This window comes from Mustela erminea, chromosome 13, assembly GCF_009829155.1.
Source record: "Mustela erminea isolate mMusErm1 chromosome 13, mMusErm1.Pri, whole genome shotgun sequence".
Classification (NCBI taxonomy): domain Eukaryota; kingdom Metazoa; phylum Chordata; class Mammalia; order Carnivora; family Mustelidae; genus Mustela; species Mustela erminea.
The window spans coordinates 26,787,557-26,801,049 of record NC_045626.1 but is presented as its reverse complement, the minus strand read 5'-3'; the positions used below and the strand labels follow the sequence as shown (position 1 = coordinate 26,801,049).

The 13,493-nt window shown below is 50.7% G+C and overlaps 1 protein-coding gene across 2 annotated transcripts in view; it reads right to left on the bottom strand.

Annotated features, from left to right (window-relative positions):
* ST8SIA5 (ST8 alpha-N-acetyl-neuraminide alpha-2,8-sialyltransferase 5) overlaps positions 1-13,493 on the bottom strand; it is a 50,548-nt gene that overhangs the window by 8,090 nt on the left and 28,965 nt on the right. For both annotated transcript variants that reach the window (XM_032310634.1, XM_032310635.1), the window contains 2 exons: positions 9,476-9,568; positions 2,267-2,353 (listed from right to left, as the gene is read on the bottom strand). In XM_032310634.1, coding sequence (XP_032166525.1) covers positions 2,267-2,353; positions 9,476-9,568 — 180 coding nt within the window. The remainder of the gene's footprint in view (positions 1-2,266; positions 2,354-9,475; positions 9,569-13,493) is intronic.

The following is a 13,493-nucleotide window of genomic DNA, read 5'->3' as shown; positions in this document are numbered from 1 at the left end:
CTGTCTTTGGCTCAGCTCATGATCCCAGGGTCCTGGGATCGAGCCCTGCATTGGGTTCCCTGCTCAGTGGGGAACCTGCTTCTTCTCCCTCTCCCACTCCTCCTGCTTGTGTTCCCTCTCTCTCTCTCTGTGTCTTTCTCTGTCAAATAATAAATAAAATCTTAAAAAAAAAAAAAAAGAATTCAGCCTTGGCCCTTCCACCTCTGACCCTCTGTAATTCTGTGACTGTAGGTTGCCAAAGACAGGAAGGTTATAAAATTATTTTTTATGACTTTCTCTCTTGCAAGGATTTCACTGGGGAGCTCAGCAGGCTGCTGGTCACAGAGAGAGGACTTTACTGTACAGTGTTGAGTTTCCGAATGTGACTAAGGCCTCCCAGACTGGGGGCCAGATGACTGGCCAGGTGGAGGCCATAGGTCAGTATTTAGTTTTGCTGGTCCAGAAACTCAGTCTTGTCAGGCTGCTGGAGAGTACTTCATTGAGGGGGAAGAGGGGGGTACTGACTCCCATTAACCAAGCTCACAAGTGACTGATATATAAACCGGAAGGCCAATGTGTCTATTTGTAGGCAGTAAGGTAGGGGAAGGTCTCAGTTACAGGACCCCTCTCCTACAACTGGAAAGCTCATGTCCATCTTCTAGCACACCCCTCCCAAGCTGCACATTTCACCATGCTGGGCTCTTACAAGTCTAAGTGAAGAATCACATCATGGTTCAATGAGCTTGTGACAAGAGCAAATGGAGGCAATGGACAGGCCTTGAAGTTTTTCCATTTAGAGCCTAGCAAGGCCTGATGGCCTCTCCCTTCCCCACACCTGAAACTACTTCCCTACACCCCAGAAGGGTGTGGGCTCCCCTGGAGCCTCTCCCCGGGATCCTGCTGACTGATCCCTGCTGAAGGGATCCTTGTTTTTCTCCTGTCAATCATCTTCCTGTTGTTTCATTATTTCCTTAGATATGAGGATCCCACCAAGGAGTCTTCCGTGCTGCGCTCAGCTCTCAGCCAAGGAGACACCCTTTCACATCTCCCTGACCTCCGCTAGGCAGGGTGTTGATGAGCTGCCTGGTCAGTGCAGTGCCCACCATGGCACTCCTTGCTAAGTGGCAGATTTTTTTGGGGGGGGGGCACCTGCTGCACAGGTCTTGGACCCATTCCCTCCTCCCAGCACTGGGCTGAAGTTCATGTTTGACTTTTATGATGGGGAGCATTGGGGGAGGGAAGGGGTCAGCAAAAACACCTACACGGCCTCGGACAGGAACCCACAGTCTCACTGAGACCTCTGGGGAGTGGCTGCCGGCATCTGCTCTTCAGGGATTACCACGTTAAACATCCACATTTCTAGGGGCGCCTGGGTGGCTCAGTGGGTTAAGCTGCTGCCTTTGGCTCAGGTCATGATCTCAGGGTCCTGGGATCGAGTCCCGCATCGGGCTCTCTGCTCGGCAGGGAGTCTGCTTCCTCCTCTCTCTCTCTGCCTGCCTCTCTGTCTACCTGTGATCTTTCTCTGTCAAATAAATAAATAAAATCTTAAAAAAAAAATCCACATTTCTAAAAACGTGCCACTTAAAACTACAACTCAGTCTCTAGACAGGGCCTAGAATGGTGGAAAACTGAAACAAATGACTTTTAAATTAAAGACAAAATGCTGAGTGTCATTTGCTTCTCGAAGCCTCCCGGGTAGGTGGGCCGCGAGCCCATGGCTCCTGGGTACGTGGGAAATGCCGCCTGACTTGCCCGCAACTGGTTCCTGCCCATGTTCCTCAGCTCCCCCCAATTCCATTCCGTAAGCTCTGTCTGCACCGAAACAATACCGTGAGCTCCCAGAAGTTCAGCGAAGGAGAGAACCCTACGATCAAAAGGAATTTGTGGACATCGGCCAGCTGCTTAGCTCCCCCAGAGAGGAGAACTTTAAGCTAGGGCTCTTGCCTCTCTGGGAGCTGATAATCTATTGCTTTGGGTTAGAAAAGAGACGAATCTGCAGCAGGCCTTGGCCTGAGGAGCCCAGCATGGTTCTGTGATGGGCTGTCAGGAGACAATAGCTCCGAGGCTGCTGTGGGGCCCAAGGGCCATCATGTGGGGGACAGCAGCCAGCAAGGTGCCCACCTCAGCCTGGGCACGGAGTCAGAACCTCCCCATGGCCCAGATCCCAAAGCCCAGCTGGGGCCAGCTCTGGGGAAGATGAGCCCGGGGTGGGGCCCTGCGGGACGGGGCTGCAGAAGGAGAACAGCACCCGCGGAAGGGCTGGGAAGGGCAGACAAATCACAGATACTTGAACTGGTTGGCTTCCGAGATATTCATCGCCCATCTGCACATCTGCAGGCTCTTCCATCTGTCGAACAGCTCCGACTGCTTCACCCTTGGGGAGTGGAGGACAGAAGAGCACAAATAAGGGCCAGGCTGGACAGTGTCAGCATTCCCAAGCCTCCCTTCCTTCTCCCCAGGTGCCGAATCCTGGTGTGGACCTTTACTTGAGCTGTGTTTTCTTATTTGGGGTATGCTGGATGCCCCGGCATCTGGAGTCCTGCTCATTCCTAGCCAGAGCCAACTGCTCTCCCGCAAGCCCGCGTGCCACCTGCAAACCAGCCAACGCCGAGCCGGCAGCCTCAACACCAACTTCGTCCACGGAGCCACCAATCTTAGGGAAACTCAGGAATGCTCCGAATTATAGACAAAATCCCTAGTCTGTCTGCCCATGTGCTATCTTGGGGGAGAATCTCAAGCTTTCATTGGCTGCCGGAAGAGGTCTTTGGTTCACAAAATAGGGCAAATACTCACTTCGGTGTGAAGTAAAAACCAGGCTCATTCTGCAGAGCTGGGTCCCCTGTGTTTAGCTGGAGGGGAAACAGTTGCTCCCCAACAGGGCAAACCTCCCCCACAGATGCAACGCACACATGACTGGTGTGGAGAAGGGTGACTGCAGGAGATTCATATAGGAGAGCGGCCAAGTGCATGGATTTGGGAGCCAGAAGAGGAGCTGGGCCCCAGACCAAGTTCAGATACCTCCTAACTATGGGACCTCAGACAGATAATTGACCTCTCAGAGCTTCATCTTTATAATGAACATAATAATAGATTATCACTCACAGTCCCAGATTTGTTAAGATTATTAAATAAAGTGATGCAATAAAGGGCTAGGCATGGGAAGTGTGCACAGAAATTCCCCGAGACAGGTAAACTATTTTTATGGTCAAACAGCACCATCTTGATGACGCTCACTCACCATCCCCTGGATTTCCCCTTTTGTAAAACCCATAACCCGTTCCTACCCACTCCTGATCCTTCCCACAAGAAAGTAAATACTGCAGGGGCAGGGGGTGGTGCCTGAGTTCACCCCCATAAATCCAGTGGTAAGGCACATGGCAGATGTGTGGGACATAGGCACTGAGCATATCAATAAATTAGTGAATGAAGCCATAAGTCTGAGTTCAAATAGAGTCTATAATTATTGGTTGAACTCCTCTATATGGCAGGAACTGGGGCTAGAGCAGGGAACAAAACCGTTCGCTGTTCCCATGGACTTTAAATACTAGAAAGGAGGCAAATGGAAAACAGGTATGCATGCATATGACAACAAGAGCACAAAAGACAAAAGCAGGACTGTGTCAGACTACAGCAAAGGACCACAGCAGAGTGAAAAGTCAACATAAAGAACGGCAGAAAGTATTTGCAGACCATGTATCTGATATGGGGTTCAACCCCAAAATAGATAAGGGGCTCTTACAATTCAATAACAGAAAACCAAATAAACCGATTTTAAGATGGGCAGAAGACTTCAACAGACATTTTTCCAAAGAAGACATCCAGACAACCAACAGGCACATGAGAAGGCATTCAATATCACTCACCATCAGGGAAAGGCTAATCGAAAACACAACGAGCCATCCCCTCACACCTGTTAGGATGGCTAACAGCGAGAAAACAAAAAATGATCGCCAGCGCTGGCGGGGACGTGGAGAAAAGGGAAGCCTGGGACAGTGCTGGTGGGAACGCATACCGGTACAGCCAGCACGGGAGGCAGCATGGAGGTTCCTCCAAAAATTAAAAATAGAGCTACCATATGACCCATCCTCTCCACGTCTGTGTCTATATTCATAGGACTTGCTGTCAGGATGGGAAAGAGCTCAGGACGCTCCCTATTCATGGTGGGACTACTTGGTAGTAAGCAGGGAATGGAAACCAGCTCAATGTCCCCCGATGTGTAAAAAGAACGTGTTACGGACACACAACGGAATATTCTTCAGCCTTTCACAGGCAGGAAATCTGCCACAGGTGACAAGCTGGACGAAGGCAGCGGACCTCGTGCCGCGTGCCATAAGGCAGTCACGGAACGATGTACATGGCGTGAGTCCGCCCATGGGGCATCTACGCAGTCGATCTCTGAGAAACAGGAAGTAGAATGGTGGTTGCTGGAGGCTTTGGGAAGGAGAAAGGGTGAGCTGCCTGCCGCCCCACGGGTCTAGAGCTTCAGGTTGATGAGGTGAACAAGGGCTAGAAATCTGCTGTACAACTTCGTGCGACATTTAACAATACTGGATTATACGCTTAAGAATGAGCTCAAGGGGGAGATCTCAGCTCAAGGGTTCTTACCCCAACTGAGAGAAAGAAAACAGATAATAATGTCATGTCTGGGAGAGGCAAGGGCTCTGAAGAAAAATGAAGCAAGGTAAATGAAGCAAAAAGTGACTGTTTCAGAAGGGCTGGTCAGGGAGGGCTTCCCTGAAGAGGTGAACTTGGCGCAAAGAACTGAAACGATTAGGAGGGAGCCATGCAAACACCTGGGGAAGGAGCAGTCCAGGCAAAGAGAAAAGTGAGTACAAACACACTGGGGCAGGATCTTAGTTGGCCACTTTAAGGAGCTGGAAGGAACCCCTCTTCTTTCCAGGCTGATGCCTTCTTTCTGGCTTCCACAAACCTCTTACTGCAGCCCGCCCCTCTCAGGCTAATGTGACATCGGAGGAGAGGACACCTCTAAAGGAACAAGAAGCATCACGCTCTCATCACTCTGGATGCTAGAAGGCGATGGGGGACGTCTTTAGGGTTCGGGGCGGTGGGGGGAATGGTTTTCTCCCAAAATTCCAACCCCACCAAACCAATAATCAGGTATATGGGAAGAATTAAGTCATTTAGACACAGAACTCAAAACCTGACCTCCTACCCATCATTTGGAAAAGACTGGAAGATGGTTAGAAACAAGAAGCAGCTACGGGTTTTCCACAAGAGTGAATCCCAGCTAAGAGGCAGGGAAGGGAATTTCCCAGGACAACGGCATGTGGCCCACCAAGAGAGCAGCCTGTCCACGCTGGAGCACGAGGATAAAGAGAAACCCTGAGGGGAAGGTCTGATTGGAGGAGAGGCTGGCAGAAACCCCAGACAGGGCATAACAAAGAGTTCAAGGGGGAAATGATGAGTTGATGCTCCAGTAAAAAGGGGGGAGGGGGAGGATGCCCAAGAAAGGACATAAAATAACTATTTCCTGTTCTTCAAAACTTGGAGTCAACCTATAGAGCAAACCCCAAAATAGGTTCATTATGGGTACCAAGAGAATGTAAACGTTATCAGCCTTGACCTTTTAAAGGTAAATGCATTGATGACTGGAACCAAAACATAGGGATCATTTTAAAAACCCCATCTTACAAAGTACAGGCTCAAGAAATACTGCCAGTATTTGGCAGAACCAGAAACAAGTCACTCAGGCAATCTAGAGATGGAAGAACTAAAAATAGCAATTCTCCCCAACCCAGTAGGGGTGAGGGGTATCGTAAGGGGGCTGAACCCTCACCCACCGAGGGCCGACGTCAGTGCGCATCGCGGTAAGTCAAGAAACAACCAGCAGGGGTGTGTTACTGAGAGCTGTGGCGGTAATGACCAGAAGGAACAGCCAGAGTCGAAAGGATCAGGACTGAGGGGGTGGGGGGCGAAGGCATGGGGCAGGGGCCTGTGGCTTCTTATTATTACCAGCCTCTCTATCCTACTTGATTTTTCCCACCATGTGCAAGAGATGGTGAGGATAGGAGGCGATCATGACCGTCTCTCTTCTTCTTTCTTCCCCTTTCCTCCGCTGGCCTCCTCTGTCTCCACCCAGCTCTCGTGTCCATGCCCCGCCCACCCATTCGTGTCACGGCCACATCCTGAGCCCGTGCACACTCGGGGACTCCGAGATGCATGGGCACAAAGGGGCCCCCAGCCTGGGTGGCCCTGGCTCCCAGACTCTGTTCCTGGGTGCAGCACTGGCCCCCCCACCGCAGAAAGATAGGGAAGGGGCAGCAGGAGAGGGCCTGGGGTGACGCCTCAAGCACCAGCCCCACTGGGTGGGAACAGGCTCAAAAACCAAGAGGTTCTAGAATGACTACATTCAAACAAATAATTTGTACAAGTATTAGTGACAATGCACATCATAATACATCACCACAGAGTGACTCCTCCTGCTTCTGTCATCGTCGGGACTGAGGCCTTCTCCATGTGGGAATTTGCCGGCTGACTGGTTTCTACCAGCGTTTGGAGCAATTTTGGACCAGAATTATTCCCAGATGAATCCCACCCCTCCCTGTTGCCTCCCTGTTGCCTCCGAATGCCAGCTGTCATTCTTACGCCTTAAGGGCCTCCCAGCCCAGCCGTGCAGCCCCCTCCATGCCCATATGGTGACTTAACCTTCCTCCGATGACTCAGAGTCTCCACTGGGAGCAGCATGCATGGCCGCGGGCCAGTGAGGCCCACAGGTACCCGGATGATGCTAGGACCATTCGAGTCCGAGGCTGGTCTCCGGGCTCTCTGATGTCAGCCCTGAAGGTCCCACTGAACCTGAGCTTGCTGACCCAGGAAAGGAGGCACAGCCTCATGCCCGTGCCCCACAAACAGCCTCCGCCTTTCCTCTCAGAGCCCCAGGGCCACCGGGCCCAGGCTCCCAGGGTCTGGGGACTACAGGGATGTGAAGGGGACAGAGTGGTGCAGGGCCCAGGGGTCACCAGCTGGGACGGAGCTCAGCTCAGGAAACCAGAGCGGGTGGCCCAAGGCAGAGAGAAGAGTTCAAGGCTAGCACCAGACATGCATCCCTGATGAGGGACAAAGGTGGACACCGACTATGGGAAGACTCCTCACTCCAGCCCCCGCCCTATAACGTTGTGATGCAGGGCACTGTGGAAGCTGGGATAGGGACTCTCAGGGTCCAAATCATCTCTCCTTCAAAACTCTTATTTGCGATCCTGACCTCTGAGATCTCAGAATGTGACTCTTTGGAGACAAGGTCTTAAAGGAGGAGGTTACGTTGAAATGAGGCCATGAGGGTGGGCCCACATCCGGTCTGACCGATGTCCTCATTAGAAGAGGAAATGAGGACACGGGCAGGTACAGAGGGCAGTCCACAAGAAGGCCGAGGGAGAATGCGGCCATCGGCAAGCCAAGCAGAGGCTTCAGCAGCCAGCCCTGCCAGCACCTCGATCTCAGGCTTCCCACCTCTGCAGCTGTGGGATCTAAAGTTCTTTGAGGGCCTGAGGTCTCTGAATTCCGGGAAAAGACAAAGGGTCTCTGCTTAGGAGCTGATGAATTTGACTCATGCCTGAAGCGTGGACAGCCACGCTTGGTTTGCCACTAAATCGCAACTCCTCACTGATCACATCACACACACCCCACTGCCACCTGCTTAAAGCCTTCCATGGGTTCCTGTGGCCCTCGGATAAGGACAGAATCTGAATCCTGGTCCACGCTGCAAAGCCTCATCAGGTCAGGCCCTGGTCTGGCCCTCCAGCAACAGGGCTGCCCCATCTCCCCTCTCATGCTGGTATTCAAGCTGCCCTGACCCTTCAGAGCCGGGGACACAGCGGGCTTTCTCCTGGCACAGGGCCTTTGCACAGACTGTTCCCTCAGTCTGGAACCTGCCTGGCCTACTTACCTCTTATCACCCTTCCAACGGTAGTGCCAGCATCCCTTCCTCAGAGGAGCTTTGCCTGACAACCCCCTCCTCGCCCTGGTCCAAGTCCAGTTCCCTGCCATCCCCTTGTCTCCCTAGGGTAAACAAGTATTAATGTCCGCTTCCCTGCTGGTCTGGGAGCTCCATGACGGCGGGGACCAGGCTGGCTGGGGCTGATGGGAGGGGGACCTGCCTCCCACGTTTACCTCTGGAGAGGGTACAGAGACCTTAGGTTGGTACCGGGACCATAACGCAGCTAAGCCCAGGGGGACACATCCTGGGAGCTTCCCTGCAGCTATTAAACTTACAGATTCTGAAAGACAGCCCCGAAAAGCTGCTGCTGCTGGCAGTGGTTCCAGAAGCAGAAGAAAAGGGAGGGAGGCATATGAACATTTAGGCAACACCTATTACGTGTGCTACTATGGACGCGGACCGAGGGGCCACCTGCCCTCACATACGCTACTTCTTCTAGTCTCTGCGGTGACCTTTAAAAGTTGGGTAACAGTGTCCTAATTTCTATAGGTAAGGAAAGGCTCAGAGAGATTAAGTAATTTGTATAAAGATGCAGAGCTGCTAAGATCCCAGGTCTGACAACTCCCCAGGCGCATGCTCCGTCTGTGACCCACACTACACAGAAACTGTGTCAGATGGCAGAAGGTCCTGTGTCTCCTACCCGTTGGCCACGGACCATGGTCCCAGGGATGGCTCATGGGCCCACAAGAGCCCCCAACGCCACCGGAGTCTAGATTAACTATAGTCCTTTTCCATATCCAGGTAGAAATGTTTTCAAATGCACACGAATTTTACTTCAAACCAAGTATCACGACGAGCGCAGCACATTCCTCTCAGTGGGTGGTGAATTTGTGGCAGTCCCACGTGGGAGAGGAGGGTGGTGGAAACCCACAGTCACTGAAATGTATTGCATCTAATGCGCTTTTTCTCCTATAGGTTGTAAAAAACCCATGGGTGTTGTGCTGTTGGGTGAGGAGCAGAAATTACAGTTTTTTTGTGATTTGTGAGCAAAATCCTAATAAAGCGTGTTTGTGCACAGGTGCTGGTTGAAGCAGATTCCCAGGGGGAGTGCACAAGGACACGCGTGCTGCCTCTGCGGGGAACCGAGGGGCTGTGAGACGGGGGTTTTTATTCTATGCCTTTTTGTACCATTTGAATGCTATATCATTGAAATAATTTAAAAAATACTTAATTTAATGACTATAAAAGGTTGAAAGATGATAGCAAAAGGGCGCTGCTTAACCCTCTGCTCGGACCGCTGAATTTTGGGTGAGATGCTCCTGTGCTCTCTTTGGCTTCCATGCAGGAGGAGCCCAGGGACGACCTCACGGAGCCTGGTAATTGAGACCGGGACTGAATCCCCTGAGTCACCAGAGGTGACCTTGTCAACTTGGCCTTTTTTCATAAAATGCACAAATTATCCCTGCTCTCCAAGTGCCAGAGGCCCAGGGGAAGGAGATCTCATTCTCGCTCTGTGGGGTGCCTGCCCCATCCCACGCCCCCTCCCCCGGTCCTGCCCCATCCCACATGTCCCGTCCCCCCCACCGTCCTGGCCACACTCACATGGACAGCACCTTCACTTCCAAGATTTCGTGCCTCAGCTCCAGGCATCTTGTGGAGTTATATTCAAACGGGCCCTCGTAAAACTCAAAGTACCTAGGAACCAACAGGGACAGAAGTTACTATATGAAGAAGCCAGGCAGACTTTGGGGGGACTAAGGGGCTCTTGATGGGGACAAGTCGATCCTGGTCAAATTAATAGAGCACACCAGACCCACCCCAGCAGATGACCTCATAGGGGGTCCCCAGGGCTGGTGGGACCCTCTGGCTTGATCTCGGGGTGCTTGGTTACTCCCAGCACCCCACTGCCGCAGGAGTGTAACCCTTTACAAGGCATGAACTCATCTCAGCAAATCAGGACATTCAGAAGAAGGTTTGGCTGCAAAAAGGAAGGGAAGTGGGAGGATGCCCAGGGCCTGGTCTCATTAGCTTCGGTGATCGGTGCCTGATGGAGGCGGCACTGGGAGTTGGGGTGGTGAGACCCAGACTTTCAACTTTAGTCCTGCCTTTTCCTTCCCCTTTCTCCTCCCCCCAGGACACAAACACAGTGAAAATCTGCTGCTTTTTCCGCTTGTCAGTAGCTCACCCGGCTCTCAAGCTCACGCTGTGACTAGGTGAGGCTGACGTTTCTTTCTCCCCATTTGGCAGCCGAGAAAGTGGAGGCTAAGGAGATGGAGCTCAGGTCCCACAAACAGGAGGACGGGGCCAGGCTTGGGCTGGGTCCTACCACAGGGAAGCACAAGCCCTTCCCAACACCAGCTGTCTCCAGGCCTGCCAGAGCCACCTCAGGGTCCCTCCTGCAACTCCACACAGAAGCCGATTCTAGCCAGTGCTTGCTGAGCCCTTACCTAGGACCAAGTGCTTGACGTGGGTGCACCCACTTGTTGTCTTTCGAACTAGCCTATGAGGAAAGCAGTCACCATATGCATCTGGAATGAGCTCTGCAGTTGCCCAAAGCCACGTAGATGGTAGGTGGCAAAGCTGGGACATGAGCCTGCATGTTGACTCGAGGCTGCTCTTGTCCACTCACCTGTAAGGACAGCTGGTGTCCCCTGAAAAGGCCCTGTGGCCTCCCACAGTCACTGGGTGAAAAGACCTTTAAAGCTGCCCCTCTCACACCTGAAGTTCCCACAATCCCAGAGAAGAAAGAGCACCTGCAGACATTAAGCACAGTTCACTGCTGAACGCAGCCACAGAGACAGGATGGGGCCAGCCCTCGTGGCCTCTCTGTCCGGAAGTTGCTCAGAAAAGGCTGGGGGGCCGGATCCCAGAACAGCTCAACACCAGAGAAGCCTGCAGGGTCAAGCCACTCTAAAAGTGGGGTCAGTGGCCTGGGGACAGGTAGCTCTGGAGAATCAGATGTGGGAGTGGTGCCTCAGGGCTCCTCCTGGGCACTGTGTGCCGTGACCCAGGATTTAGAATAAAGTCATTCCTCCAGCACGTCCCAGAAACCTTCCCGGCATGTGGGAGCAGTTATTTTCCATGTGTTCTCACACACCTCATTTCTGTGTACCAACTCCTGGATGTGCTGCTCTATACACAGAAAGGCATTTTACCCAATAAAGTGACTTTTTAACAATACCTGCATTTTAAATACCTTCTATAGATCATATCATATTTAATACTTTAAATATGTTTTAAAATATTTGTTCATAATTTTCATATAATTTAATAGTTAAGTGTTAAAGTTATGTTCTTAAGTAGTTTTAACTCATATATGTATGTGTGTGTCTATATATATCATACGCATGTATGTGTATAATCATTATACCGTACAGGGAATGATTATACACATACATGCATATGATAGATAGATAGATAGATAGATAGATAGATAGACTGATTGATTTAACAGACAGAAACACAGTGAGAGAGGGAACACTAGCAGGGGGAGTGAGAGAGGGAGAATCAGGCTTCCAGTAAACTAGGGAACCCAATGCAGGGCTCAATCTTAGGACCCCAGAACCACGACTGGAGCCAAAGGCAGACACCGAACAACTGAGCCACTCAGGTGCTCCATTAAAATATTAGAACACTTTATATAACAAATTGTCTCTTACTGACAAAATGAAATTGACTCTTTATTCTTGTGTCATGAAAGAAATGAGGTGGAGTTCATAAGAACTAGGCAATGTGGATTTCCAAAATATCATACTCACCTTTTTCTCCCTGTTTCCCCATGTTTTGGAATTCCTTTGTCTGTCTTTCTCATCTGGCAAACCCAAATTTATCCTTCAGTACCCAGCTCAACTGCCCCTACATCTGAGATTTTTCTCTGACCCTCACTCCTGGGGTCCCTCTTACTTTGTCTCTTAATTAGAACAACTAACATTGTATTCTAACAGTCTGTTTATGTATCTGTTTTCCCTTCCAAACTGTTGTGAATATCTCAAAGACAGGACTCTGTCTTTGTTACCTCTGTACCTTTTGTACTACAGATGCTGTGAAGTAGAAAACTACATTTCCCAGACTCCCTTGCAACTAGGGTATGGATGCCATTTAGGTTCGACCAATCAGAAGCATTTGCATAAGACTGAGTCAGAGTTGTTATCAGTGAAGAATAGCCAGGCTCCAGGCACTGTTTTGCTGGTGCAGAATGTGGCAGAGGTGGCATATCTCTTGGAAATTGCAGTGGTAGCAGCAGCCTCATGATTATATTCTTATGTAAATATATTACATTTATTATTAGATATTATTTATTATTATATATAAACTACAGTAGTAGCAGCACCCTCATATTATATTTATATATAAATATATATTTATTATTATATATATTATATTCTTTCCCCTAAATAAATCCCCTTCCGCTTTCACTAGCTCAATGGATTTGACTACCTATAATTAAGAACAAGAGGTCAGCATGAGGCCACCAGAAAAGTCCATGACCTTGGCTGTAACTAACATCATTTTCCAGTCACACAACTGTAAGTGAGGTCTGGTGTCTTATCACAAAGATCATCGTTTGCAACCAGAGCCACTGGCACTATGTCCTTTGGAATCCACTGGGTCATCTGAAGCCATGATCTCAGGCTGCTACTAAGAAAAGCTCCAGATTCAAATGGTGCAGGAGTTAGTTAGGAGAAACTTACCCCACTGGTCTTGGGGGGCTAGAAGTCTTGCAGACACATCTTTGTTACGCCTCTAAACCAGCTACGTGATGTGGGTCAATCACTTATCCTCTCTGGGCCTCTGCTTTCTCCTCCTTAAAATAATAGCCAAGGGCCCACCCAGCACACAATATGACCCCTCAGTGCTTCCCACTCACTAACCAAACCAGAATGTAACTGTGGAATGATGATCCACAAAGACAAGGCAGAAACTTGCAAAGACCAGCCAGAGCCAGCCCCTCCACGGTCTCCATCAGGCGCTCCCTGCTCACCTCTGCCAGACTCCACTCAGTCTCCCTCCCTCCCTGCTGAATCCCCAACCTTACCCCTACAGGGAACTGGGCCGTACAGTGATTCCAGAAGGTCTCGTGCTGTGTGTTTGGTGCCCACTCAGTGGACAGGCTTTCAGAACGGGGTCACATTCCTTCCCTGCCCCTCATAAGCCACCCCAGGCCCATCACGTTTATGAGCCTTACTTTCCTCATCTGTCACATCCACACACACAAAAGTGCCATTCATGTGTAACAGGGCTGAGAGAAGATATTGATGAGAAATTTGGGGAAAGTCCCAGGATAGTGCCTGGCACACACCAAGCACCCAAGAAATGCTCGGTCCTTCCTTTCTCCTTTCTCTTGCCATCAAAAGGCAAGAGTCTCCAGAAGGTCAGTGACCGCTTATGGCCCTGCGGCTGGCTGATGGCAGAGCTGGGTCAGGCACGAGTAACCTCAGGAAGCTTCTCTGCCATCTGGACAGGCTGGCATCCTCCTTCCACTGCTATCAGTAAACCCCCTCCCCTGCCACCCAGCTGGATAGAGCCCATGCTGCTTCTGCTTGGACGTGGGGATGTCCCTGGTCACTTCTCTGCTGCACACTCCATGGATAAACTGTGTTTCTGAGGCTTTAACATCTGG